Source organism: Bombina bombina, chromosome 10 (genome assembly GCF_027579735.1).
Source record: "Bombina bombina isolate aBomBom1 chromosome 10, aBomBom1.pri, whole genome shotgun sequence".
NCBI lineage: Eukaryota > Metazoa > Chordata > Amphibia > Anura > Bombinatoridae > Bombina > Bombina bombina.
The window spans coordinates 86,647,809-86,672,639 of record NC_069508.1 but is presented as its reverse complement, the minus strand read 5'-3'; the positions used below and the strand labels follow the sequence as shown (position 1 = coordinate 86,672,639).

Genomic DNA, 24,831 nt, shown 5'->3' with positions numbered 1-24,831 from the left:
CAGGTGATAACGGAGATGATATACTCACTAAACATTGCATTAGTCACACTGGTACATAAGTCCAATGTGGGTGTGTCAAGAACTAGGCATCAGTCACAGAGAGAAAAATCACTTTTTTTTTTTTTTTTACCTTTTTGGACTTGGGTAGTTATTGCTTTTAGGAATTTTGGACAGGTCATCTTCATTGAAGTGGGATGTGTTTCTACAGCGCTGCAAACATATATATAAACCCAAGATGATGCACAGGATAAGAGATATCATCAAGTAGCTCTGGCGATCAGATACCTGCAATCAATAAACAATTTATCAACATTTTCTGTAAATACAGAGTTGTTTTTCAAATAAAATAAAAATATAAAACAAACAAAAACAACTCTGTTATGTTTACTTAACAGCCAATATCTCTCTGAATTACTTATTTCTGTTGACTAATCAGGAGATGAAAGCAAAAGGGCATAATTTCTAGAGAGCTTTAATCCCTACCACCTCTTCTCCTCACTCAGTTAACGTATAGCCAAGCAGAGGAGAGAGACAGAAAAGGTAGGAAAGAGAGAGCAGGGTTAAGAGGCACAAATTAGAACTGTCGCCCAGATACAAAAATTAGGGCGGGTCCTACTGACTCATCATCCTGAAAGAAAGCAATTTATCGGTAAGAATAAATTCTGTTTTCTTTCTTGGAAGATGAGAGTCCATAGCTGTCCATAACATGTGGGATACAATACCCAAGCAGAGAGTCCATGTTAAGGACGGGTGAGACAAAAGGAGTGGCAGTACCTATTTGTTGGACACTTCGGCCTGAAGGACTTTCCTGCAAAAAGAAGCTTCTGAGGAAGCATAAAGATATAAATGGTAGAAATTGGAAAATGTATGAAGGGAAGTACAGGTTGCCACCTTGCAAAACTATTCCAAGGTAACTCTAGTAGAATGCACAGTTATCCTTTTGGGAGGCGGTTTTCCTGCTACCAGTAAGCTTTACAAATAGAATGTCTAAGCCAAGATGTGTAAATTCTCTTGTTGCGTGAAGATAAAAATTTATAAGGCCCTGACCACATACAAAAATTGTGAAGCAGATGCTACTTTGAGTTAGAAGGGTTAAAACATAAAGAAGGTACAACAAATTCCTGGTTAATGTTCTCAGAATATACCACATTCGGAAGGAAATCATACTTTGTCCGGAGGACTGCTTTATCCTGATGAAAATCACAAGACAAAGCTGACAATTCAAAGATTTGTCTAGGAGAGGAAATTGCAAGAAGAGACAGCATTTTTAGGCCCAAGTTATGAATTAGGTTCAAAGGGTGGCCCCTGTAAAACAGAAAGGACCATATTCAAATTCCAAGGAGGGGAGGTCAAGGGAAGTCTAACAACTGGGCGAATTCTCAATGTTTCTTGTGAAAAAGAAAAGATAAAGCCGATGTTTGACCCTTAAGTGAACTAGCTGATAGACCCTTGTCCAGGCCATCATGTAGAAACTGAAGAATCCTGGGAATCCTAAAGGATTTCCATGAAATAAAGTCTAGAACGTCACCATAGGAAATAAGCTTTCAAATTTTGTGATAGATCTTTTGAGTGAAAGGCTTTCTCACCTGTAATAAGGTAGAAATAACTGACTCAGAGAATCCCCTACTCCTAAGAACTAGGCATTAAACCTGGTTAAACTCAGGATTTGAGGTTCCGGATGAAGTAAAGGACCTTGAGACATAAGATCCTTTTTTATGGGTAGAGTCCATGGAGGTGAGGATGACATATGGATCAGGTCCGCATACCATGTTCTGCGGGGCCAGGATGGAGCTATGAGAATTACTGACGCTTGTTCCTTTTTGATTCTTGCTATAACTCTTGAAAGAATGAACGGTAGAAACAGATCTGCTAGTTGAAAATCCCACGGACATACTAGAGCATCTATCATGTGAGCTCTTGGATCTCTTGATCTGATCTGGTGCAGTAAGCTGGAAGATTGTAATTCAGTTTGGATGCCACTAGGTCTTACATCTGGAAGGCCCCACTTCAGAACCAACTGATCGAAGATGTCCTGATGAAGGGGCCATTCTCCTGGATGGACAGACTGACGAATGAGGTAATCTGCCTGCCAATTTTTCACTCCTGGAATATGGAGAGCTGATAGGGTACAAAGATTGTTCTACGGCCAAGCGAGAATGTGAGACACCTCTTTTGTAGCTAAGGGACTGAGTCACTGCTGTAATGCTGTCAGATTGGAAACAAATTAATTTTTCTTCCTTGAGAAGAGGCCTGAATGGCTCAAAGAATAACACAGAGCTCTAAGAGGTTGATTGGCAGCCTCCCTGGGTCCTCCTTACACCCCCCACCCCACAGAGTGCCCCCAACCAAGCAAACTTGCATCTGTAGTAACCAGGGTCCAAGAGGGCTGCAGTAAGAACACTCCAAGAGAGTCAAACATGAACTTTCCCTCCAACAGGAGAGAGACTGTTTGACAGATGATCTTCTGATCCAGTTGAAAACAGTCCTTAGACCATTATAGAAGCATAGACAATTGTAGAGGATGAAGAAGAAAATTTGCAACGGAAATGGCGTCTGAAGCCGCCATCACGAGGCCCACCACTTCCATGCATTGAGATACAGAGGGAGAATGAGCTATTTGCAGGGAAAGACAAGCTTGCTGAACTTTTTTCTGCCAGTATCTGTGAGAAACAAACACATCTACTCTCAAGAAGACCACTCTTGGGCACATTGATTTTCCAACCGTGACTCTGAAGGAAGGAAATCATTAGCTGGGTATGGGCTGTCACCAAATAAAGAGAAGGAGCTTGGATTAAAATGTCTTCCAAGTAAGGGGCTAAGAAGAATCCCCAGGCTCAGATTACTACCAAAAGGGCCCCCCAATACCTTTAGATCTATAGTTGTCATAAATTGACCCTCTTAAATAAGAGGTAGAATGGTTTTGATACTTTCCATTTTGAAGGTGTCTTTAAATCTAAAATAGGTCTGAATATGCCCCCCTCTTTCTTTGGGACAATGAAGAGGTTGGAATAAAAACCCTGTCCATGTCAATTTGGCGGTACAGGTTGAATTACTCCGATAACCTATAGATCTTAACACATTATACAAAGGCAGTCGCCTTTACAGGATCTTTTGGAAAGTGAGACAGATGAAACTGTTCCCAAGGAGACCTGGACCAAAAGTCTATGCAGTTACTTTGGAAAATTAAAATGTTCAGAACACAGGGAGATCCTGAAAAAAAAAAAAAAAACAGCCCGTCTGAAAATAAGTCAGTCAATCTGCCGCCTACCAGAAGATCTTCTTGGTAGGGGGCCATCCAGTCATGCTGATTTTTGGTTTAAACTGGATTTCTTGGCCTGTTTGTTTTTAGACCATGGTTATCCAGGTTTTCAGGAATTTTTTTGAGTAATCAGATTTCTGTGAGAAAGAAGATTTCTTAACTCTTGATGAACAAAAGAGATGAAAACTGTTTCCTTTTGTGTTCATCCCTTTAGGCCTTCTATATTAGGGAGAAAAGCTAATTTTCTCTTTATTATGGCGTCCATTTCAGAGCCAAAAAGCATTTTTTCTTCAAAAGGAATATTTACCAATCTGTTCCTAGAAACCATGTCAGCTGGTGACATTCCTAAGACAGTTTATTAGAAACTATCTGGGAAAGAGAATCACACCAGAAAGATGATGCTGCAGCCACACATGCAGGGATGCGCAATTCATATCGCCCGACGCCCAGGACATGCAGTTCTGGGTGCAGGGCAATTAGTTTTTTTTTTAACATTTAGCCCTGCTGCAGGCAAGCAGACCGTTAAAGCTTATTTTTTTTTCTTTATTAAGTAGACCGTTAATAGTTTCTTTCCCCCCTTATTTAGGCAGACCGTTTTATTTATTAATCTGACAGTTAAAAAAGTGCTTTGCCGTTTCGCAACGTGTCTCACGCTGCTCAGCTCCTCCCTTCTAGTCCCACGTGCAGTGTGAGACTTCACTGGGGGTGAGTGGTAGACTTGTCCCTTCTCAGTGATTTCCTGGCTGTGCAGCATACTGTAACTGTGCATAACTGAGATCAGCTGGCTCTAACCATTTCCATTGGCTTGCACTGATTCTGCTCCTGAGTCCTGCGCTGCAGATATTCTGTGAGCTGGAGAGGGTACGTTTTGAAAATACATAAATATTTGTATGATTTTTCTAACTTAATTTTTTAATTCAGCTGAACTTTGCTGCTGTAATACTTTGAAGTTTCCCAGTGTTTTATGTATTGGTAATATTAAAGGCTGGAAAACCTCAAAGTGAAAAGCAGCAAAGTTCAACTGAATAAAAAAATTAAGTTAGAAAAATCATACAAATATTTATGTATTTTCAAAACGTTCACTTGAGGCAGAGCTGCAGCAGAGTGAGGTGAGAGACGGAACATGCCGTGTCCGGTGAATTTTATGTCACTTGCCTATAAAGACACATACAGTGAGTGTGTAAATGGCTTAAACATATATTTACCCTTATGGTTCCCTATCTGGCCGTGAATTTATTGAAAAAGCAGCTCCTTGTGCAGGAGCTTGTGCGGTATAAACTGTCTACTTTGTAAACAAACAATACTAGCAGTTGTCACCTCCTCCTCCTGAGTGCTGCACAAGGAGCTGCTTTTTCAATCAAGTCACGGCCAGATAGGGAACCCATGCTACAGCATGTACCCGGTTCACACACTGCACACTGACAGGAGAACTGCAATTGTCTGGGCTGCAATCCATTACAAGCATAGCACTGGTAATATGATCTCCTGCATTCCTCTGTGTGCCTTAGCGTGATGCCCTAACACTTAACCCCTTGTTGCTTGTTGTGTGAGCCTCAGTGAAGATTAGTAGTTATTTAGGAGTGTGCCAAATGTTTAAAAGGGACATAAAAAAATCCAATGATATATATTAAAAGATTGTAGGTGTGTGTATCTGTGTATGTATGTATGTATGTATGTATATATGTATCTATCTATATATATATATATATATATATATATATATATATATATATATATATTCTCTCTCAAAAAGCACAATCTTTCAAAATGTAAAATTATCTTTTAGAATGTATTTCCCATTTATCTTTTACTGATAAATAATAAATCTAGAGAGATGTATATTTAAAAAAAAAAAAAAAAAAAAGACCCTGGACAGGGAGTCACAAAATTAATAGAACATAGCAGAATATGCACAAAAATATAATAATAATGGGCCTCCTTATCTTGCACACATCAATCTCTATCAGATTTCTAGATTTCATTAATATGATGGTTTTATAAATTGTCCAGGATATTTGTATTTGTCTTGTGGATGTTTTGAGTAAGCATTCCATTGATCACTTTTGCCTTATGCACGTTTAGGCCCCTTACACTTTCACCTGTGTAGTTCAGTGTCTTTGTTCATGTACATGACTGAGTATATGTTTGTGTGCTTGTTACTGTATGTGAGTGTGTGTACATATAGATTGGTATTTTTTAGCTATATATGAGCATGTCATTTTTATATTATAGCTGCTAGCACATGCAGAAACACAAATCTAATATAGAGAGGAGCACTCACTGGGTCTTAAACAAATAATTCAATTTATTATGATACATAAGACCCAATGAGTGCTCCTCTCTATATCGGAATTGCATACATGTTATTTGGCATGCACCCTAGGCAGGAAATTAATTGCTTAAGGTAAAAACGGCAATAGGAGCAACCGGGCATTTTTAAGCAACCTTATAATTTACTCCTATTATACATTTTTCTTTGTTTTCTTGGTAAGCCTAGGAGCCGGCCCATTTTTGCTTCAGCACCTGGGTAGCCGTTGCCGATTGTGGTTACATTTAGACACCAATCAGAAAGTGCTACCCAGGTTCTTAACCAAAAATGGGCTGGCTCCTATGCTTACATTCTTTATTTTTCAAATAAACATATCAAGAGAACAAAGCAAAATTCTCATTTGGAAATCTGTTCGGTTTAATCTCACTACCTACTTGCATTTGTTGATTGCAATAAAGTATTGTTAGGTCTGTCTCATAAGTTGTTATAAATAAAAACCTTATTTATATACAGTTTTGGTTAAAATTATTTTGCAAATCAGGACAAGTAGATTGTCACGAGGGACAAGTAGATTGGGCTCCCGCTTTAGTCCCTTGGACAAGTAGTTTTTTTTTATAATTTCCACACCCCTGCACATGTGATAGCAACAAAAGGCAATGTCACCCTCAGAACCTGACTCTGCAGAGTGAGAACTCTGTAAAATAGTTGGTAACAGTGTCTGGGATGAAGGACCCTGATTTTCTCTTACACTTGCTTGGTTTAGGTATGACCACCAAAAATTCTAACAGTTTTATGCAGGATGGATTTAAATTCGTGAAAAAAAAAACAACATAATTTATGTAAGAACTTACCTGATAAATTAATTTCTTTCATATTGGCAAGAGTCCATGAGCTAGTGACATATGGGATATACAATCCTACCAGGAGGGTCAAAGTTTCCCAAACCTCAAAATGCCTATAAATACACCCCTCACCACACCCACAATTCAGTTTAACGAATAGCCAAGCAGTGGGCCGATAAAGAAAGGAGTAGAAAGCATCAACAAAGGAAATTTGGAAATAATTGTGCTTTATACAAAAAATCATAACCACCATAAAAAGGGTGGGTCTCATGGACTCTTGCCAATATGAAAGAAATTAATTTATCAGGTAAGTTCTTACATAAATTATGTTTTCTTTCATGTAATTGGCAAGAGTCAATGAGCTAGTGACATATGGGATATCAATACCCAAGATGTGGAGTCTTCCACTCAAGAGTCACTAGAGAGGGAGGGAATAAAAATAAAAACAGCCATATTCCGCTGAAAAAATTAATCCAAAACCCAAAACAAAAATAAGTTTATTTCATCTTTGAAAGAAAAAAACTTAAATCAAAAGCAGAAGAATCAAACTGAAACAGCTGCCTGAAGAACTTATCTACCAAAAACTGCTTCCGAAGAAGCAAATACATCAAAACGGTAGAATTTAGTAAATGTATGCAAAGAGGACCAAGTCGCCGCTTTGCAAATCTGATCAACTGAAGCTTCATTCTTAAAAGCCCACGAAGTGGAAACTGATCTAATAGAATGAGCTGTAATTCTCTGAGGAGGGGCCTGACCCGACTCTAAATAAGCTTGTTGAATCAAAAGTTTCAACCAAGAAGCCAAGGAACTAGCAGAAGCCTTCTGACCTTTCCTAGGACCAGAAAATAAAACAAATAGACTGGAAGTCTTCCTGAAATCTTTAGTAGCTTCCACATAATATTTCAAAGCTCTTACCACATCCAAAGAATGTAAGGATCTTTCCATGGAATTCTTGGGATTAGGACATAAGGAAGGGACAACAATTTCTCTACTAATGTTGTTAGAATTCACAACCTTAGGTAAAAATTGAGTCCGCAAAACTGCCTTATCCTGATGAAAAATCAGAAAAGGAGACTCACAAGAAAGAGCAGATAGCTCAGAAACTCTTCTAGCAGAAGAGATAGCCAAAAGGAACAACACTTTCCAAGAAAGTAGTTTAATGTCCAAATAATGCATAGGCTCAAATGGAGGAGCCTGTAACGCCTTCAGAACAAAATTAAGACTCCAAGGAGGAGAAATTGATTTAAAGGGACAGTCAACACCAGAATTTTTGTTGTTTAAAAAGATAGATAATCCCTTTATTACCCATTCCCCAGTTTTTTGCAAAACCAACACTGTTATATTAATACACTTTTTACTTCTGTGACTAACTTGTATTTAAGCATCTTCTGACCGCCCCTAATCACATGACTTTTAGTTATTTTGCATATAGTTGCATTTTAGCCAATTAGTGCAGTGTCTGCCACTAGCCACGGGCGTGATCACAATGCTATTTATATGGCCTACATGAGCTTGCTCTCCCCTGCTGTGAAAAGTAAATAAAATAGAGGCGGCCTTCAAGGGCTTAGAAATTATCATATGTGCCTCCCTAGGTTTGCTTTCAACTAGAATACCAAGAGAACACAGCAAAATTGTTGATAAAAGTAAATTGGAATGTTGTTTAAAATTACATGCCCTATTTGAAAAATGAAAGGTTTTTTTGGACTTGACTGTCCCTTTAATGAGAGGCTTAATACGAACTAAAGCCTGTACAAAACAGTGAATATCAGGAAGTATAGCAATCTTTCTGTGAAATAAAACAGAAAGAGCGGAGGGGGCGGAGCCAAGCCACGAATGGAAATGGCTGCTTGCTGAGAAAGCTCCGTAGTCCCTGTTATGCTCACAATGCAACAAATACATTAATTATCGCTCCATACCCTACAACTTGTAACGGATGATGCACTGAACGGATTCCTCTATTAAAGAGACCAATTTTCTGCAGCAGATTGGGAGAACCGGAGCGTGTGAAGCTGCGTGTCCTGCTGCGGCCTATAAAAAATTCAGAGACCTGGAAAAGCAACGGCCTGACTGGTTGCGAGCTGCTGTTCCCCGCTGTCCCCCCTTACCGCTCTGTTGCCGCTCCTGATCCGCGCTGGGACAATTTAGCAGCTTACAGATCCGATTGAGGTCCCGCGGTTGAAAGTATTATGACGACTGCCGCTACGGAAGCCTAGAGAGAGGTAGCGACACTGAAGTGAGCTGGCGGCGGAGCGGTGTAGAAGCCTCTCTCATAATAACCCCGGACTTTGTGAGTATCTGAAGCGGGAGGGGCTGGAGGGAATAGCCCCACAACATTGAACGTAGAGGCCGATTCTGGCTCAGATAGCAAGGTCAAGGGAACTACACTGCACCCACGCGCAGATGGGATTTGGGCCTATAAGTTTCTGAACAGAACTGAGGGGAAATGCCGAGCTGTGCCTGAGCCCTTTAATCATCGACCGGGCTAGGAGACTAAGAATTAAAGTACAGTAGAGAGGGGTTATCACTGATAGTGCAACTGGGTCTGGAGCCTGAATTTCCCCCTATAGAGACTTTTTGAATCTCCCGACAAACAGGCTGCCTTATTTATAGGAGAGTGGCCGAATGAGAATATAAGCTTTCCCCTGAGAAGTAATTCAGTACACCTGGAACTTTTATTATAAACTCAAAGCAGCTGACTGGAACGAACTTTCTCTCCATTAAAGTATTGCAGTCACTAACTTTGCATATTGAAATTGACTTTTGCTGGGGGTGGCGGAGGCTGCGGCTTGTCTGCGGCAATGACCAGTAAAAGAAACCCTAAACCTGCAAAAAGCACCCAGTCCTCCATGATGGAGAACTACCTGATTGCAGCGGACGCGGCTGCTCCGCCTGCCAGACCTGAGACACATACTATAGCGGCCACAGCACAAGTCCATTGCTCTGAGCCTGTGGGTAGGCATCAAGGCTTCGTTACAAAGGAAGATATCAGTCATCTCTCCTCTAAAAATGACATAAAGGAGGCTATGAGGGACTTCAAGTCCATGTTTGGTGAGCTGAAGAAAGAGATAGCTGCAGTTGACCACAGAGTTATTCAAATCGAAGAGAAACATGAGGCACTCAACTCAGATCTCCAGCTCCAGGCTAGCTTTATACAGGCTCAGGAAAGCACAGTACACACGTTAATGGACCGTATAGAGGACCTGGAAAACAGGAGCCGCAGAAACAATTTGAGATTGAGGGGAGTTCCGGAAACGGTTGAACCTCCGGCGATCCAGGCCTATATACAAGACTTTGTTAAATACCTTAAGAACACAGAAGCAGGCCCTGAAATTATGATAGAAAGGGCACACAGGGCCTTGCGCCCTAAACCACCAAACAGGGCCCCTCCCAGAGACATAATCTTAAAACTGTTGTCTTTTAAGGATAAAGAGGACATTCTGCGGATGGCCAGGGCTAAACAGCTTATAGAATTCAGAGGATCTGAAATACAGGTATATTCCGATCTCTGTCCAGCCACCCTACAGAAAAGACGGGACCTCCGATTCATCACCACCACGCTGAAGGACAAAAAGATCTCCTACAGATGGGGTTTCCCCACTTGTTTAATCGTAACAAGGAACAACGCAACACATGTTTTCAGAAACATGGAGGACCTGCCTTCTTTTAATCAAGCTTTGGGTCTCCACATAAGACCACCACCGAGGAGGCCGGGGGCCTCAGCAGACCAGGCTGATGAGGAGCAGGGCGAAATCCAGCAACTCCCTGGGTGATCCAGGGTCTCCTAGAGAGGAAAACCTTATCTGCACTCAAAATCAGGTTTGACTTTCCAATCCTGTCGTTGTGCCCCAGTGGGGACATATTAAGACGCTGACAAGAGCCTGTTTCTTAAGGGCCTGGACATCTGTTATGCCTAAGCACATTTGTTTCACATATTTAAGTTACAAGTTTTCATATAGTTGAAGGTTTATCTTTGTGGGATTAGGGCTCAGGTCAATTAAGAGACGTCACATAGACATGAAGTGAGGGGATGCCATAGACATAATTCAGATTAGGATATACTCTGAAGTTATATCACAATTGCATAATATTTGACCCGTTAGGGGGGACTGTGGAGTGCATGGGCCCATACGTTGCCCGGGACCACAGCTCTCCAAGCATAGATGTACTAAATCACATAATTAGGTTAAAACATGGTACAGAGAAAATGAAGCTTAGCAAAAGTCTAGGTACCCTCCCCATATCCAGTGCTAGTTCATTTTTTTTTATATAATTTAGCTAGGAACAGGGGGTATAGAAAAATTGAATTGGATTAAACCTGAAGAATGTATTTGTTTAATGTATAATGTTTAAAAGTTCATATGTTTTGTGAGTATACAGGGAACACTTTCCCTAATTGGTAAGTTTATTACTTTTGATTGTATTTGACTATTTGTTCATATCAGATTAGTGCCTTATAGGTACAAAGACTCCATATTGCTGTTTATACTGCTGTACTAGTCTTGTACTATTTGTTTTTTCTGTTTTGTGCTTTCAGGGATTCTCTTCCCTGATCTTTCTTCTTCTCTCATCTTCCCCTTCTAAGCCCTTCCTTCCTATACCTTTACCCCTCTCCCCCCCCCCCTTTTTTTTTCCCCTCCCTCCTCTCCTCCAGGTGATATGGCAAATTTACGACCCACGGGTAGGCTTCAGTCCACTGAGTTGATTTCGGTCAACGTGAAGGGTCTCAATAGCCCAGGTAAGCGCTCCATAGTGTTAAGAGACTTACATAGACGAGGGGGAGATGTCATCTTTTTACAGGAGACTCATTTTTCTGCTGCACACGAACCTAAATGGTATAGCCATCATTACCCCAAAGCTTACTTTGCGTCAGGTCCCAAGAAACAAAACGGGGTGGGTATCCTTATCAGTTCGAAAACCCCTTTTCAGCTCCATCAAGTATGTAGTGACCCTGAGGGTAGGTACATTATCCTTACAGGTACCCTGTGTGGCACACTTGTCACACTTGTTAATATATATTGTCCCAATACAGCTCAACACCTTTTCCTCCAGAAAATATCACATAAAGTAATGGAGGTACAGTGTGATATTTTGTTCATGGGAGGTGATCTAAACGCATCACTGAACCCAGCCCTAGACACCTCGAACGGACTCTCCAGTGTCCCCCATAGGAACCTTAAGCGTATGACCTCTTCACTGAGGGAGTTAGCATTACACGATATTTGGCGTGTACACCACCCTACCACAAAAAATTTCACATTCTACTCTCATCCACATAGGAAGTATTCTAGAATAGATTACTTACTCACAGACCCAGCAGGCCTTTCTATAACAACAAGTAGTAACATACATAATATCACATGGTCTGACCATGCACCAGTCAGTTGTACCATCCTGTGGCCTAATGTGCCGGTAGCTCCTTATATTTGGAAATTGGATGACACATTACTTGAAGATAAGATCTTTAGGTTAGAGGTCGAGAGGGCTTTAGTGGAATACTTTCGTATACATGCAGACACTGAATCCCATGACACAGTTATTTGGGAGGCCCACAAATGTACTATTAGAGGTCTTCTAATAAAGCAAAAAGCTAAGCTGACGAAACAAAGAAACAATCAGTATAAAGCTCTGTTGTCTAAGATAGAAATCAATGAACGGGAGCACAAGTTGCACCCTACAAACACAAAACTCCAAGAGGATTTGGCTCGAGCGAGAGCAGCCCTGTTTGAGTTCCTTCAGATAGACTACCAAAAAAAGGCGCTTTACCTGAAACAGCGCTTCTTTGAACAAGGGGACAAGGCGGGAAGGTTGTTGGCCAGGGCAATTGCGCGTAAACGGACAAAACACTATGTCCACCAAATGGTGAATCGGGAGGGTGTTCTCAGAGAGGACGGGAAGTCAATTGCAGAGATCTTTGGTGCATATTATAAGTCCCTATATAATATTCAACCACGGGAGGAGAGGGATGAGATGATTCCCCCCCCACCCGACAGATTGCAGAGAATGAAGCAATATCTTCTGGATGCAGACTTGCCCAAACTAACGGAGCAGGACTCTGAGGCTCTTGAGTCCCCTATCACTCTAATAGAAATTAAGCATGCTATAAAGGACCTTACCGCGGGTAAAAGTCCAGGGCCGGATGGTTACGGTGCTAAGTACTATAAACTCTATGTTGATATTCTAGCCCCAGAAATGCTAAAATTATTCAATGCACTGGCGGAGACCCCCCTTTTGCCCCACACCATGTTGGAGGCGCACATAGCCGTAATCCCAAAACCTGGGAAAGCAGAGGACAGACCGGAGAATTACCGTCCCATATCTCTGCTAAATTCGGACGTTAAGATCCTGGCCAGGGTCATCGCCAACCGACTTAACAAATTTCTCCCACAGCTAGTTTCAACAGATCAGGTGGGATTTATTCCCGGACGTGAGGCGAGGGATAACACCCTAAGAGTTATACAGTTAATCTCATATGCTCACAATAATCAGATCCCAATGGCGTTGGTATCAACTGACGCCGAAAAAGCGTTCGACCGGATTGATTGGTCATTTATGCAACAAACACTGGGAAAATTCGGTTTTGGGCCCAAATTTATTAACAGAACTATGTCACTGTACTCTGCGCCAAACGCGAAAGTTCGGGTGAATGGAACCCTATCTGACACATTCCTGATTAACAACGGGACGCGACAGGGCTGTCCCCTGTCCCCCCTCCTGTTTGCGCTTACGATAGAGGTACTGGCCAGCAAAATCAGGGCTCATCTACAGATAAAGGGAGTTACAGTCAGAGGTTCAGAACACAAACTCGCAATGTATGCGGATGATATACTTTTGACGATCACTGACCCCGACCGGTCTTTAAAGGCTGCCTTAGAGGAGTTCTCAAGATTCGGTGATGTGTCGAATTTCCTACTTAACCCTTCCAAATCTGAGATCTTGAACATCTCTGTCCCACAGGGGAGATTTGAGGCTCTTAGTCAGGATTGCCCGGTAAAAGTAGCACACCATACCTTGAAATATCTAGGTATCTCAATCACACCGAAGATAAAAGATATAGCGGAGATTAATTATAAACGTATCAGAGACGAGGTGCTACGGGATCTAGCAAACTGGAAGAACAAAACCATCTCCTGGCTAGGCCGGGTGGGGGTTGTTAAAATGAACGTACTGCCCAGGGTCCTCTACATCCTCCAAACCATTCCTTTAGCATCGGCCTCGCACTATTTGCATCAGATCCAGTCAGCCATGGAGTCCTATATATGGAACGGCTGCAGGCCTAGAATAAGGAAAAAAAACGTTTACATGACTAGGGAGGAGGGTGGAATAGGAGTCCCCGATATGCGGTTCTACCAAAGGGCTATATTACTCCAACGAGTGGTGGAGTGGTGCCACAACTCCCCGCATAAGGCATGGATCCAATTAGATAATGCAATCTTGCTGAGGGGCAACACGGGGACGCTGGCGTGGATATCCCCTAATAATAGACCAATTATAATTCGAAAATACCCACTACTGAACGAAGTGTTCTCAGGGTGGGATAGACTAATCAACAAAGACACCGGCTTGTCCTCCTTTGACTCCCCGGTCACCCCGATAAGGGAGAATCCCGATACGGGAGTTGAAACAGGGCCATATTTCCCAAATAAAGTCTACAACCTGGGGGACTCGGCAGTGCTCAACATCCTTCACCAAGACAAGTTAAAAACTAGACCAGAGCTGATTGAATGGGATGATGATATCTTCTCATCGTGGTTCAGAGAGGCACAGGTTAGACATTACTATAGCACACATAAGAACAGGGCAGCCCTGACCAGGAGAAGGACGCCTTTTGAGACGCTTTGTACCATGTCACATACACCTAAACATTTGATATCCCTAATTTACAAACTCTTGATCACGGGTAGCGGGGCTTCCCTTCCAACATACACACAGGCTTGGCAGGAAGACCTGAGACAAGAAATCTCTGACAAAGAATGGTTAAAAATATTTGAGTGGGCAAGGAGGGCATCCGTCTCGGCCAAAATACAAGAATCACATTATAAGTTACTAAGCAGATGGTATCTCACCCCTCAAAGACTCAAAAAAATATATCCGCAGACTGGTGGGGGATGCTGGAGAGGATGTGGAGAGGAGGGAACTCTCATCCATATCTGGTGGTCGTGCCCACATATAAAAACTTACTGGGAAGCAATACTGGGAGAAATGAGCAGAAAATTGGGGGTTATTATTCCCCCAAGCCCTAACTATTTAATATACCACCAACTGCCCAAGATTATAGGGGAGGACAAATACTTGCTCCTCCTCCTAATGCTGAATGCTGCAAAGGTTCTCATCCCCTTATACTGGAAAAAACAAACCACTCCAAATATATCAGAATGGAAGGCTAAGGTTGGAGAGCTGTTAGGGTTAGAAAGGTACCATTACTTAAGAATTGGTAAACTCTGCACTCATGAAATGATGTTGCTGACCTGGGAGGGCCGGGGACTTTAGCTCAGCGGATGGTAGCTGGAGGATGTATATCACCCTCCCTTCCCCTCCAATCCAATTTTTCTTTTTTTTTTTTTTCTTTTTTTTTTTCTTTCTTTCTTCCCTCTTCCCTCACCCTTCTTTCCCCTACCTCTTTCCCCCCCCCCCCCCCTACTTACTCGATCCCCCTTCTCCCCCCTACTCTTAGTAATTTTCCGGTCTGATTACTTTTCTCTCTCTGCATCTGCAGAATGACTAATATCAGGTATCTAGATGCTCTCGGCAGTGTGTTAAAAGCCGAAGATCGATCAGTTAATTGTTATCTGCTTTATACAGCCTGATTAATCTTTTTCTGACAAAGTTTATAGCTTAACTCTTACAAATGAAGCTCATATGTATAGCAAAAGATTTGACTTTCATTGCTCAACGGTACACTATCAGAGAAAAAATGTACAAGAAAAGACAAGCTTAGAATAACGTGTATAATCACAAAACGATGCTATGTTGTAATAGTTTTTCATTTGCATGTATATATTGTCAAATCTTTTATCAATAAAGCTTTATTTAAAACAAAAAAACAAAAACAAAAAAAAAAAAAAAAAACAGAAAGAGCGGAGATTTGTCCTTTCAAGGAACTTGCAGACAAACCCTTATCCAAACCATCCTGAAGGAACTGTAAAATTCTAGGAATTCTAAAAGAATGCCAGGAGAATTTATGAGAAGAACACCATGAAATGTAAGTCTTCCAAACTCTATAATAAATCTTTCTAGAGACAGATTTACAAGCTTGTAACATAGTATTAATCACTGAGTCAGAGAAACCTCTATGACTCAGAACAAAGCGTTCAATTTCCACACCTACAAATTTAATGATTTGAGATCCTGATGGAAAAATGGACCTTGAGATAGTAGGTCCGGCCGTAACGGAAGTGGCCAAGGCGGGCAACTGGACATCCGCACCAGATCCGCATACCAAAACCTGTGTGGCCATGCTGGAGCCACCAGCAACACAAAATACTGTTCCATGATGATTTTGGAGATCACTCTTGGAAGGAGAACTAGAGGCGGGAAGATGTAAGCAGGATGATAACACCAAGGAAGTGTCAGTGCATCCACTGCTTCCGCCTGAACATCCCTGGACCTGGACAGGTATCTGGGAAGTTTCTTGTTTAGATGAGAGGCCATGAGATCTATCTCTGGAAGACCCCACATCTGAACAATCTGAAAAAACACATCTGGATGGAGAGACCACTCTCCTGGATGTAAAGTCTGGCGGCTGAGATAATCCGCCTCCCAATTGTCTACACCTGGGATATGCACCACAGAGATTAGACAGGAGCTGGATTCCGCCCAAGCAAGTATCCGAGATACTTCTTTCATAGCTTGGGGACTGTGAGTCGAACCCTGATGATTGACATAAGCCACAGTTGTGATAATGTCTGTCTGAAAACAAATGAACGGTTCTATCTTTAGCAGAGGCCAAAACTGAAGAGCCCTGAGAATTGCATGGAGTTCTAAAATATTTATTGGCAATCTCGCCTCTTGAGATTTCCAAACCCCTTGTGCTGTCAGAGATCCCCAAACAGCTCCCCAACCTGAAAGACTCGCATCTGTTGAGATCACAGTCCAGGTTGGCCGAACAAAAGAAGCCCCTTGAACCAAACGATGGTGATCTATCCACCATGTCAGAGAGTGTCGTACATTGGGATTCAAGGATATTAATTGTGATATCTTTGTATAATCCCTGCACCATTGATTCAGCATGCAAAGTTGTAGAGGTCTCATGTGAAAACGAGCAAAGGGGATCGCGTCCGATGCTGCAGTCATGAGACCTAAAACTTCCATGCACATAGCCACTGAAGGGAATGACTGAGACTGAAGGTGCCGGCATGCTGCGACCAATTTTAAACGTCTCTTGTCTGTTAGAGACAGAGTCATGGACACTGAATCTATCTGGAAACCTAAAAAGGTGACCCTTGTCTGAGGAATCAAGAAACTTTTTGGTAAATTGATCCTCCAACCATGTTTCCGAAGAAACAACACTAGTTGATTCGTGTGAGATTCTGCAGTATGTAAAGACTGAGTTTAGTACCAAGATATCGTCCAAATATGGAAATACCGCAATACCCTGTTCTCTGATTACAGATAGTAGGGCACCCAGAACCTTTGAAAAGATTCTTGGAGCTGTTGCTAGGCCAAATGGAAGAGCAACAAATTGGTAATGCTCGTCTAGAAAAGAGAATCTCAGAAACTGATAGTGTTCTGGATGAATCGGAATATGAAGGTATGCATCCTGCAAGTCTATTGTGGACATATAATGTCCTTGCTGAACAAAACCTTGAAAGTTGGTACTCTTACATAACGATTCAAAATTTTCAGATCCAGAACTGGTCTGAACAAATTTTCTTTCTTTGGTACAATGAATAGGTTTGAATAAAACTTCAAACCTTGTTCCTGAGGAGGAACTGGCATGATTACCCCTGAAGATTCCAGGTCTGAAACACACTTCAGAAAAGCCTGAGCTTTTACTGGATTTACAGGGATGCGTGAGAGAAAAAAATCTTCTCACAGGAGGTCTTACTTTGAATCCTATTCGATACCCTTGAGAGACAATGCTCTGAATCCAATGATTTTGGACAGATTTTATCCAAAAATCCTTGAAAAACCTTAATCTGCCCCCTACCAGCTGAGCTGGAATGAGGGCCGCACCTTCATGCGGACTTAGGGGCTGACTTTGGTTTCCTAAATGGCTTGGATTTATTCCAATTTGAGGAAGGCTTCACACTGGAAGCAGATTCCTTGGGAGAAGGATTGAGTTTTTGTTCCTTATTCTGACGAAAGGAACGAAAACGGTTAGAAGCCTTAGATTTACCCTTAGGTTTTTTATCCTGAGGCAAAAAAACTCCTTTTCCTCCAGTGATAGTTGAAATAATAGAATCCAACTGAGAACCAAATAAATTATTACCTTGGAAAGAAAGAGATAGTAATCTAGATTTAGATGTCATATCAGCATTCCAAGATTTAAGCCACAAAGCTCTTCTAGCTAATACAGCTAAAGACATGGATCTAACATCAATTTTGATAATATCAAAAATGACATCACAAATAAAATGATTAGCATGTTGCAGTAAGTGAACAATGCTAGATATGTCAAAATCCAATTCATGTTGCGCTAAATTTTCCAACCAGAAAGTTGATGCAGCCGCAACATCACCCAAAGAAATAGCAGGTCTGAGAAGATGACCTGAATATAAATAGGCCTTCCTTAGATAAGATTCAAACTTCCTATCTAAAGGATCCTTAAAGGAAGTGCTATCTTCCATAGGAATAGTGGTACGTTTAGCAAGAGTAGAAATAGCCCCATCAACTTTGGGGATCTTTTCCCAAAACTCTATAGATTTTGCTGGTAAAGGATACAATCTCTTAAACCTTGAAGAAGGAATAAAGGAAGTACCTGGCTTATTCCATTCCCTAGAAATCATATCAGAAATAGCCTCAGGAATGGGAAAAACACCTGGGGAAACCACAGGAGGTTTAAAAACAGCATTTAAACGTTTATTAGACTGAACGTCAATAGGACTGGTTACCTCAATATCCAAAGTAATTAACACTTCTTTTAATAACCAACGCATATACTCTATTTTAAATAAATAAGTAGATTTGTCAGTGTCAATATCTGAGGAAGGATCTTCTGTTTCAGATAGATCCTCATCAGAAGAGGATGAATTATTATGTTGTTGGTCATTTGAAATTTCATCAGCTAAATGAGAAGTTTTAAAAGACCTTTTACGTTTATTAGAAGGTGGAAATGCAGACAAAGCCTTCATAATAGAATCAGAAACAAATTCTTTAAAATTTACAGGTATATCATGCACATTAAAAGTTGAAGGAACTGCAACTGGCAATGTACTATTACTGATAGAAACACTATCTGCATGTAAAAGTTTATCATGACAACTATTACAAATGACATTCAGTGGAATAATTTCTACAATTTTACAACAAATGCACTTAGCTTTGGTAGAACCAATGTCAGGCAGCAATGTTCCAGCAGAAACTTCAGAGACAGGATCAGATTGGGACATCTTGCTCAATGTAAGAGAAAAAACAACATATAAAGCAAAAATATCTATTTCCTTAAATGACAGTTTCAGGAATGGGAAAAAATGCAAAAGCATAGGCCTCTTGATATAGAAGAAAGCAGGAGGCAAACAACAATGGGGTATTGAAATAATGAAAAAAATTTGGCGGCAAGTATGACGCACAACGTAACGTAAACTTTTTTGGCGCCAAAAATGACCGGAAATGACACACTTGCGTCACTAATGACGCCGCCGTGTGAAAGGTCTCGGCGTCACGTATGACGCCGGAAATGACGAAGTTGCGTAAAAAAAAAAAAAAAGTTTGCGCCAAAAATGACACAATAAAGTCTAACATTCGACGCACCCGCGGGCCTAACACCCGCAATTGCAAAAAGTAGTCAAATTGAAAAAAAGACTAAACCCCAGGTAAGAAATACATTTCTTAAAGTGTTTATATTCCGAAATATGAAACTGACAGTCTGCAGAAGGAAATACATGAACCTGACTCATGGCAAATATAAGTACAATACATATATTTAGAACTTTATATAAATGCATAAAGTGCCAAACCATAGCTGAGAGTGTCTTAAGTAATGAAAACATACTTACCAAAAGACACCCATCCACATATGGCAGATAGCCAAACCAGTACTAAAACAGTTATTAGTAGAGGTAATGGTAAATTGAGAGTATATCGTCGATCTGAAAAGGGAGGTAGGAGATGAATCTCTACGACCGATAACAGAGAACCCATGAAAAAGACCCCCGTTAGAGAAATCATCGTATTCAATAGGTGATACTCCCTTCACGTCCCTCTGACATTCGCTGTACTCAGAGGAATCGGGCTTCAACAATGCTGAGAAGCGCATATCAACGTAGAAATCTTAGCACAAACTTACTTCACCACCTCCATAGGAGGCAAAGTTTGTAAAACTGAATTGTGGGTGTGGTGAGGGGTGTATTTATAGGCATTTTGAGGTTTTGGGAAACTTTGCCCCTCCTGGTAGGATTGTATATCCCATATGTCACTAGCTCATGGACTCTTGCCAATTACATGAAAGAAATTAGTAGAATCTCCTCAAGCCACATTTATAGGTACTGGCACCATATTTCTGCCAAATGGGTCAGTTGTTCCAAAATGATGAGAATAATCACAGTTCCTCGTGTGAATGGTGTCATACCCCTTCTAATTTGGAGGTGATCACCATGGTAATGTAAATCAATAGAAAATAAATACCACAGAATTAAAAAAAAAAAACAATGTTGCCTGCTAGAAATTGATATGCTCAAACCACTGATAGGAGAGCCACCGCAGGAGGTTGTCAATGTGAAGGATTTACGACATCACCAGCACTGAAATCTGAAGCACTAAATACCACACAACTTGCCTGCAATACAGGAGACTAGCTTCCTGCTGTGTGGTTTTGGTGTATTTTATGGTGAATGAAATGTGATTCAAACATTTTTTTTTTCTTTTCCAATCTACTTTCACCTGTCTTCATTAGTGTCTGCTACATAAGAGTCAAGATAATATGAAAGTGAACAAGACTTATAACTAGGACAACTCATTTAAGGTTTTAAATAAAGAACTGACATATTAGTTTTTTAGTGGTTCAAATATAGTTTTTCCAAGTTGCAGTTTAGTGCAGACATCTCATACAAGCTTCCACTGACAAAAGAAATACTGCACCAGAAGACACTACTATAATAGGGTGGTATGCCTGTTCTTACATGGAATAATCAATGCATAACATATCTATTTGGCTTGTTGCCTAGACTTTGGTAGAAGGAAACTATTCCGAGAACTCTAGTTTATAGAAGTAAATGCTTTTCTTTAAAGCTAAACAGTAAACCTTTTTAATGCCTTTACAGTGAAATAAAAGACCTCTTTCATACTTGATACAGATCATAATCTGCAATTTCACATTTTCAAGGCAGAAGAAAAATACATGCAACACTACTGTACTAGATATGAATAATACTTTAAAACATATCTAGGGTCTAAAATTATATACTGGGCCATAAAGCTGGCTTTAGTCTCAGCTAGTAGGTGATTTTATTTCAGACCATATTATAAATAACTAATGTATTATGTGACATCTTATCTAACAGAAGATACCAAATATACAGTACTCTGTCTACATAGTGGGAAGAAGAAAAAAAAAAAAAGCACCTTACCTCTTGTTTGAGTTCGTTAACTATTTCTGAGAGATTAAAAACCAACTGGGTCATATTAATGAGCTGTGCTTGCAGCAACTGAATGGATTCGGTTTGCCGTTGATCCTAGGTGGAGAAAAAAAAATAGATGCAGATTTCTAAATGCAGAGTTCTGATTTTACAAGGACTAGTTAACACATAATAAATTCCTTTGTTTTTTGTGAAAACATGGAACAATTTTAAAGAAACCACTTAATACTAGAAACAATAAAACTGTTTTCCAAAGGACCCCAACTGAGGAAAAAGCAAGTGTAGATCTCCCCAGAAATGCAGAAAAGTACTCCTCCTGTAGTGTGTACTGACACCATTGAAGCAATTCTTGCATCCAATTAGTCTGCAATTGTGTTTTTAAGAAGGCCACAGTGGAACTCCCTGAGCGCCATAACACATGTAGCATTGTGACACATGACTCGATGGGCCTTTAACGTATACCTAATGTGGCTGGTGGCATCACATACTGAAATTAAATCAGGATTTACACTGCAGACTAATTGGATTTCACTACTCTGGGATGGTGGTATTGTATAGTTAGCTTCAATATGAGGCTATTTTGTATTACGTTTTATTCTCAATCATTTTTTTTTTTTTTTTTGCACATCTATGTTTTTTTTTTATGGCAACCACTTACTGTATCCAATCTGTGACTGTGCCTTGTACTATTATTATTGAAGATAGGAGGTTGCTGTCTACGGAAACCGTTTTGTTAATTCTTTTACATATATAAATATGCCTTAGGTGCCTTAAAGGGATATAAACACCAAAAATTTATTTTGGGATTCAGACAGAGCATACAATTTTAGAAAAGTTTCCATTTTACTTCTATTATTTATTCCCATGGTATTCTATGTTGAAAAGATACCTAGGTAGGTATATGGAGCACTTCATGGCAGGAAATAGTGCTGTCCAATGTTAGCTCAGGCAGACAATGTGATATTAGCCCACTCGTTCCAGTAGCACAGCGAAACGTGTATCCTGTGAAGTCTGTTTTATTTACACAAGATGCCACAAAACAATAAAAAAGAAAAATTTATGCTTACCTGATAAATTTGTTTCTTTTTAGACACGACGAGTCCACAGATTTCATCCTTACTTGTGGGATTACACCTCCTGGTCAGCAGAAGGGGGAAAAGGGCACCACAGCAGAGCTGTCAGGACTGTCTCTTTAAGCTAACCCCTCCTACTTAGTCTACAAATTCCCACTGCACCTGTAACCAGGTGCTTAGCAATTTGTTAGCAAAACTTGTGAGTTGTGACTGAAGACAGCTCCTAATCCACCTTAATCCACCTTAATCTATTTCCTCAAGTTAATCCTCTGCAAGCTATTTTTTCTTCACTATAAGAAGCTCACATTTACCAGGAGGACATCGGTAACTTTTGAGATTGAGAGTCTACTAACTCTGTTGCAAATTCAAAGCATCGTTTTTCCATCACAAGGAATCAAAACAACGAAGGGTAATCTACTAATGAATCACACAGACACCCTTCTTAGAACACTGTAAATACCGCACTTGTTTGAACTCCAGGATTTACCTAATAACGGAACTCCGTGACAGGAACGGAGACCGGAGCATCGACACGCCCACTGTGACGTAAACAGAGGGCGCTCTCTGCTACACAGACGCTGCAGTGAGAACGGCATAGGAAACAAGCTCTCACAGGAACTGACAGCTTCTCTGCAGGACAATACTAGCGGATTTATCAGTAAATACCTATACAAAGACTGTGTTGTGATTTAGAGACCAAGCAACTTATTACTTAGCTAGTTCACTTTAGTTACTGGAACAAGTGCATTCAGTAATTCCTGTGGCTTGATACATTCACATTTTATCAAAGATATTTAACCTGAAGAGTTGTACGCTGCATATTTAAACAATTACAAGCCAAGCTCAATCAAACATTTCACAAAGGTTAAACTTTGTTGCCATTACCCTCAATATTGGTAAAATATTATCCTACTGTGATACAAATCATTATTAAGAGGAAAATATATATTTAGTATTCTGCAATTGTGATCCCTTATCATAATCTTGTGTGGAATTACATGAGATATTCTGAAACAAAACAGTCTTTCTAGGACGCAACATATTGCTAAACCCCTATGGATCCAGCGGAATTACCTCAGTTTGTCTATAATCTCTCACAGAAGGTGGATCAATTATCCCAAGGACTGAGAGAGTTGCAACTAGAGAACCAGACATTGCGTGGCATTATAAAAGATACATTAGTCCATAAGGATTTCCCACCTGAACCTCAAGTGTCTTTACCAGACACATTTTCAGGCAATAGGAAATCCTACAGGCAGTTCAAAAACGCTTGTAACCTACTCTTCACTCTGAAACCGAGAAATACCATTCAGACAAGATAAGAGTCCTGACTATTGTCTCATTCCTAAGGGGTGAACCCCAAGTCTGGGCTGATACATGTTACGAAAATAATGATCCCATCCTCTCTTCATTACAAAGTTTCTACTCCACAATGGATGAACTATACCAAGACAGTGATATCCAACTAACCGCAGAGGCGAAGATGAGAGCTCTCAGACAAGGACGCAGGCCAGTCGAAGAGTACATCACAGAGTTCAAGCAGTATGGAACTGATTCCCAGTGGAATGCGATTGCACTGAGAAATCAGTTTCGCTTGGGACTCTCGGATCAAATCAAAGATGAACTGGCAAGGATAGATATTCCAAACAGTCTTGAGGCACTGATGAGACTCGTGATACAGATAGATAGGAGGTTAAGAGAGAGGAAGGTCGAACGGTCTCACTGAGACACCCTCAAGATACTCTCCGTCCAACCCTCAGCATTCCTCAGTACAGAAATCCTCTGAGGAACCAATGGATTTGGGCATTATTAGAGGTCCCTTATCGTCACAAGAGAGGAGTCGTAGAAGGAACCAGCTACTATGCATGTATTGTACAAACCCATCTCATGCAGTAAAGAACTGTCCACTCTTGATCAAGATGAAGAGACGTAAGTGTTTAATAAATTCTGTTCATCCTACTACCTTACCTAAACCCACTTACTGTCATATACCTTTGTCTCTACAGTGGCACCAGCAGAGACTCAACACTGAAGCAATTATCGACTGGAGCCAACAGCAGTTATATTGATGTAAACCTTGTAAAAATAAACAAAATACCTATTGTGTGTAAGCAGAAACCTGTCTACATTCGTCTTATTGATGGCACAGCAATCAAAACAGGGCCAATCACACACCAAACAATCCCACTTAAGGTTCAAACCACCACTGGTCACACTGAATACCTAACTCTAGACATAATTCCTTCCCCTCTTTTCCCAGTTGTCCTAGGTCTCACGTGGTTGCAACTACATCAACCTTCTATACATTGGAAAGAACTACAAGTTGATCTCAATTCAACCTACTGTCAAGAAACCTGCTATGCAGATCAGAGACTTCTACTACATGTCAGCGAAGACATACAGAAACTGCCCCCTGAGTATTCAGACTTCGCTGACGTCTTTAGTAAAAAACAGGCTGAGGCTTTACCCCCACACAGACCATACGATTGTCCAATTAAATTAAAACCTGGAGCAACCATACCATTCGGACATCTGTATCCACTCAGCAAACCCGAGTTAGACCACTTAAAGACATACCTTGAGGAAAACTTAAAAAAGGGATTCATCCGACCGTCGACATCACCTGCTGGAGCAGGCATATTTTTTGTCCGAAACA

At 40.7% G+C, this 24,831-nt stretch overlaps 1 protein-coding gene across 3 annotated transcripts in view; it reads right to left on the bottom strand.

Moving 5' to 3' along the window:
- The window catches only part of SUCO (SUN domain containing ossification factor), a 484,388-nt gene that overhangs the window by 74,463 nt on the left and 385,094 nt on the right, over positions 1–24,831 (bottom strand). For all 3 annotated transcript variants that reach the window (XM_053693235.1, XM_053693236.1, XM_053693237.1), the window contains 2 exons: positions 21,094–21,198; positions 131–285 (listed from right to left, as the gene is read on the bottom strand). In XM_053693235.1, coding sequence (XP_053549210.1) covers positions 131–285; positions 21,094–21,198 — 260 coding nt within the window. The remainder of the gene's footprint in view (positions 1–130; positions 286–21,093; positions 21,199–24,831) is intronic.